The sequence below is a fragment of the Stegodyphus dumicola genome, chromosome 6 (assembly GCF_044657685.1).
Source record: "Stegodyphus dumicola isolate Sdum_Otavi_A_Nest chromosome 6, ASM4465768v1".
NCBI classification, from domain to species: domain Eukaryota; kingdom Metazoa; phylum Arthropoda; class Arachnida; order Araneae; family Eresidae; genus Stegodyphus; species Stegodyphus dumicola.
The window spans coordinates 135894756-135900755 of record NC_140773.1 but is presented as its reverse complement, the minus strand read 5'-3'; the positions used below and the strand labels follow the sequence as shown (position 1 = coordinate 135900755).

The window sequence follows — 6000 nt, the reverse complement described above, 5'->3', positions numbered from 1 at the left end:
TGTAAAATATTTTATTTCAATTAATGAATTGTTATGATTTAAGCCTTTGTTATAACTTCTTTATGCATTCTTCCCAAGCATGCAAATTAGGTTTGTGATTATTTAAGATGAGGGTTTCGAATGCTTAGTTTAGAGTTTCAGGCATCTGCATCTTGCTGTTATTTACTTTTGTCAGCTCTACATAAAATTATATTCCGGCTTTAGTGTCTTGCTAGCCGATGTTCTAAAACAGGTGCCTGTAAAATTTTGAGACAGTTTAATTAGTTTACTTTATGTTTAGTCTCCGGTCACGTTACCTACACTTGAAATATAACTTTCTGTTATGTCAATTTAAATACTCTCGACGTTCATTGTAGAACAAGATGCGCCCTTTCTGTTCAATTTAAAACTAAACAAAAGGTTATTTTAATCTTCTTCAATACTTATGATTTGTTTAAGACTAAGCGATAACTCATTAGCAGTCTAGTAGGTTCTGCAGGAATTAAATATAAATTTACAGTTAAAGAATACAAGTTAACTTAAAAGTTTTAACTTTTAGGTTAACTTGATTTAACTTTATTAATTTAATCTACAAAAGGCCACACTTTTGAATAAGCAAGCACTATATTAATTCAATTCTAGCGGCAAACATTTTCTTCGAACATGTAAGACATTTAATTTATCATGGATACTTAGCAAATAAAATCATTAATAAATATCATAACAGGTAATATCGACATGAATGCAATACAATGATATAGTAAATAACTTAAAAAAAACACTTTCAAAGGTGCATCATTTTAAATTAAACACTAGAGCCATACAGCTCTTCGAACATACATAGCAGTAGTCTCAAATTAAAATTGCATGCGAGCCGAATGCACGATATAAAAACTGTCGATGAGTCAGAATAATTTATTTCAATCAAAAGAGCTATTACATTCCTTAGTAGTTAGTACAGTACATTAGAAGAGAAAATTCTTAGTATTACCGATTAGTTTAAAAGTTAATAGTATAAAAAACGAAGAAATATAATGTTATGCCTTATATATTCCAACTAAACTATATAAAGTATCCTATTTTTTGGTGACATAAACTAAGGAGCTCTAGAAATATTGTAGAGGAATTATCCTCAAGTCTTAGGATACAGATAAATACAGAAGAAGGGTGTATACGAAACTTTAGTCAATCGCAAAGAGTTGCACAGATGACCCCACTTACTTTTACATAAGCTAACACTTCTGGCTGAACTTAAACAAGCAATTTTGAACTTATAATAAAATGTAATTAAAATACCCTAACGGCTCGGGGATAATTTAATCGCGCTGAAAGGCTCTGACTAGTAGAAGACGGCGGAATAAGCCTAGTGGCTTCAGGCATTCAGCCACTAGGCTCGAATCGCTATTAAGTAAAAATAAAACGTGGCCTTCAAGCAGGTATAAAACCTTCCGAAATCTTCGCTTAAATAGTACTTCTTTCTCCCTTATTTGAATAAACGTGAACTAATTGATTAACATTCTGGCAGGAAAACGTGGGTGAAAAGGAAAGTTGCTTTTGCTAATAATTAACTATTAGTTAAAATAAATGACAAATTTCTCACATTTATATAAAATGAACATTCTACATATTGCTTTAAGTCGATTTTAAGTTTACAGAAAATACTATCCATGAAGGCCTCCACAGTTGAAGGATATGCAAATAAATTCCAGTATAAATTTTGTAGGCAAAGAAACATACAAAAATTGAACTTACATATAGTATATGTAAGTTTAATTTTTGGAGAAATAGATTTCCATAAAACCAACAAGTGTTTAAATTAAGATGAAAATGAAACATAAAATAAAAATGTGACAAGGAAAATTTTAAGAGCATGAAACTAACATTTGTAAAAACGAAAAAAAAAAAAAAAAAAGTGAAAAGAAAAAATGATAATTAAATGTTTGAAATAAAAACAGACAGAAGGAATAAAATGAAATGAAAATTACACTGGCGAAAACAGAAAAATGAAAAGAATAAATCAAACTTGTAAATGTAAATATTGCTTTTGTTAAATAAAAAAGTTGAAAGGTAAAATTTAAAAAAAAAATAAATAAAAAATGTGAAAAAAATTGAACTGAAGAAATATTACTTGGGCGAAGGGAAAAAAAATGAAACAATAAAAAAGTGAAAAGGAAAAGAAATGGAAAAAAGAACTTTATAAAAGGTGACAAGAAAAGAAATGGAAAAAATAATCTTACTTTTGTGGAAATAAAAATGTGGAAACATTAATTTGCAAAAGTTAATAAAATTTATGTTAAAAAAAAGCATGGAGGAAAATGCGAAGAAAAGCCACTCCACCAGCCATGAGAAAACCTATAGATTCATATCATTTCAAGACACAGACTCTATGATATGTTGAAATAAAACGATGTTGTAAGCGAGATGCTGATTAGTCCTTCTTTGGCATGCACATATGAAATATCTAGCCAGCTCCACCTTGTGCAGAGATGACATTTATTCGCTCATAACGTTTCCTCAAACAGTTCCGTCATAGTTTTTTTCTACCGATTGCAATAAACTTTTGCCTTTTTGAAGACTGTTGGCTTACTTGTAAAGTGCTTTTTTCCCATGCCAGAAATTGTGGGTTCGATTCTAGCTTTTTAAAATTCTTTAAAATGTATTGCTATTCATGAAATCAATTATTAATTAATAAATACTGAATAATGAGCCTCTCAATTAAAAATAACTAAGATTAAACAATTAAAAATAATAAAGGAAATTTAATTAAATTCTATTATCCAAAACAGTGCTTCAAGAGATTGTTCCTGCAAAAATAAAATTATGATACATGACGTCATTCCAACATACCTACATCATTCTGGTTGTCACGTAATTCCAAGATGGCATCTTTTTGGGCCATGCCTCTTTTCCGTGACGCTACTTCCGCCGCATGAGTACCTAGGCTTACAACTGTCGTCTAAAAGTCTCTTTCGGTTACTGAGAGGAAAATTTGTAGTCTATTAAGCTAATTTTATTTATTGTAAGTAGAACTTCAAGCCACCAAAAATAAAAACAAAAAACAAATTGAAGAAAAAGGTCTGTTAGGATTTTTTATAAAATATTATTTTATTAAACACCACTTAACGCAGCAGTTAAGTGAATATTTTAATATTCTCCAAAAGTTCTAAAATCGTTTTCATTAGATGAAGAAAATGGTGTCGTAAAAGAATCATTAGTCCACCGATGAAAAATATCAATGAAGTTCGGATATTCGTCATCATTTACAGTAACACTGTTTGGTTCGTCGCTACAAAAATCAGGTGACGTGCCAGGTGCAGGTGTCCAGTTCATAATAAAATCTGTAGCTGTATGGGAGGAAGCAGTAGAAAAAGAGAAGACAGGAGTAGGATCCAACACACGAAATAACTCTTTGAGAGGACCGATTCCCACGGAAGGATTCCTGACGCCGGAGCAAGTCCACGGGCATGAAAACCTGGAAATTAACAGTTTATTACTTTTCAATCTGTAATATGCAAAACTTTCAATGAATGCTCTCTAAAATGCAATTTTATTAGAGCAAAACTTCTATTACATCAGGTAATTCTTTGCGAGTTCAAGCCTCTTGGGATAGTTGAAAATGGATAAAAGAAATAACCATTTGAAAGAAAAATTACGGGCATGAAAGAAATTGGCTCATTTTTAGAATAAAGACGTATTTCTCTTTTCTGCCCATCCTAAATTTAATTTATATGTAAATCAAAGAAAAATACTCTTTCAAAAATGATATTTCAAAAATTTCAAAAATGATTTCAAAAATAATAATGAGGTATTGCTTTCAAAAAGCAATACCTCATTTATTATATAATGTTGTTGTTACCAATCTCACTTGTTTGACAAAGGTCAACACTAGCTCACGTCATTCACCGTGACAAGGATTAAATTCCCCTGTCGTTGGCAAGAGCCCTGAGCACCATATAGGGTGACAGCCCGATTTTAGCTTGTAAGGACTTTATTTTATTCTAACCGATTAGTTTTAGTTTTTCTTTCCTTTCCCTCCTGATTTCAGTTTCCTGCCGTAATGTAAATTTGTAATGGCGTAGATGCTAATATAAGGGTGTTTCAAAAGCAGTATTTAAGCTGCGTTTCAACATTTCGTGAGAAGTAGTAGCGAACTTAGTTCTGAGTTTATATTTCGTGTTTGAAACCAGCTCTCTAGTTGGTGTTAGACACCTTTCAGTTTATACTGATATTTTCTAGGTTCAGCTTTGCTGTGTACAGCCGATTTAGCGCTTAGTTAAGCTAAGGAGCCAATCATTAGTTATCTTAATTCAATGCGCCTTTTACATTCTTATTTTCTGTTAATTTAGTTAGCCACAAGTGATGGTGAATTGGGAGAACAAAATGTGTGCATCTGTTCATTTTAGTTAAAGTAAAAGATTATTTAAAACCTTCTTCTGCAATATTTATTCTTCAAGACATAGCGACAATTCGCTACTTCGTCTGCTAATGTGTGCTACCCAAAATAACACGGAGACTCTATAAGCTCAATTCAGCTCCCAAATTTGAGAGAATTTTGAGACAGTTACCCGTTGGTACGGATCTGATGGTCTGTTAAACCTTTTCCCCTACCACCAGCCTCTCGAGAGGACTTTCGGTTCATCGCATATTTAGAGTGCCCCCCATGCCCTCTCCGAGATTCGAAACCAGGCCCTTCGGTACGACAGTCAGCGTCACTAACCACCTATCCCGTTGGGCGGCTTTACTGCGTAATTAATAGTTTGAAGAGTCAATAGTTTGAAGAATAAAAATTTACACTTCTACAGTTACATTATAATAGTCTTCCACATTCTTACTCTTCTGAGGACTATGCTGGCATATTTTTAGATGGACTAAAATCTTTTTTTCTTTTTTTTACTTCCAAGGTATTTAACCACTCCAGAAGCAAGTAAATTAACAATTATATATATATATATATAAGAATAAATTGAAGTTAATTTAAAAAATTAAATTTAAATACAAATGTAATTAAATATTCTTTGCGCCATTGTTGCAAGGAATGAAATTTAAATTTAAACAAATTTAAATTTAATTTTTAACAAATACGTATAAAAGTAAAAAAGCAAATTTAAATCCTAAAAAAAAAGAAAAAAGCCAAAATAATTTTTAAAAAAATGTGCAAACATATAAAAGATTTAATACTCGAACTAATCTACAATATCATTTAAATTCAGAAGCATAAGCAAATCAAGTGCAAAATCAATCCATGAAAATAAATTTACTAATTTAATAAATTAAAATTAAATTAAACATTTCTTTGAAAAAATGCATATGTGAATGACCGTTGAGTAGGCAGGAGACAGACTTATCAAGGGGAAGTTGCCTCCAAACCTAACTCTCCAATCATTCAATTCGTGTTTCGTCATTCATGCAGGCAAGGGTAAAAGTCAAAACCAAAAGTAATTCCAATAAAGTGGTTCCCTTAGAAATTAACATTTAAGAATTAACATTTAAGAATTAAAGTTCAAAAAGGAAAATACTAATGAAGTCTTTTGAGAAACAAGCAAGTAAAGTCAAGAATTAAACTTCTTTTTTAATTAAATTTTTTTAAAAATTAATTTTTTATAAAAACTGCAAATTTCACAACCATCTAACTACAATAGATTAGCAAATCTATATGCTTTCCCAAAATTTCATAAATCACCACTCAAATTTAGATTTATTGCTAATGGTACAAATAATTATAAAAAGAATATAGATTACATATTTGCAATTATACTTAAAAAAATCTGTAATTTAATCCAACATCTCGTTAACAAACAACACAATTATAGTTGGATTATTTATAATAATGCTCCAGTTCTCAGCAGTTTTAAAAGTTTAACAATCAAGAACAGTAACTGCTATGACTTATACCTTTATACTTATTCTACCATTAGAAGAACCTTTATACTTATTCTACCATTAGAAGAAATTTTTACTAGTTTAATGCAACTCCCACAACTTTTTCCTGACATACATGACATCCTTTGTATTGAAAGCTGG

The 6000-nt window shown here is 30.7% G+C and overlaps 1 protein-coding gene across 1 annotated transcript in view; it reads right to left on the bottom strand.

The window, feature by feature from the left end:
* Positions 1-3063: 3063 nt before the first annotated feature.
* The window catches only part of LOC118202733 (uncharacterized), a 44302-nt gene continuing 41365 nt past the window's right edge, over positions 3064-6000 (bottom strand). The window contains exon 3 of the mRNA XM_085818910.1: positions 3064-3451. Coding sequence (XP_085675036.1) covers positions 3124-3451 — 328 coding nt within the window. The 3' untranslated portion in view covers positions 3064-3123. The remainder of the gene's footprint in view (positions 3452-6000) is intronic.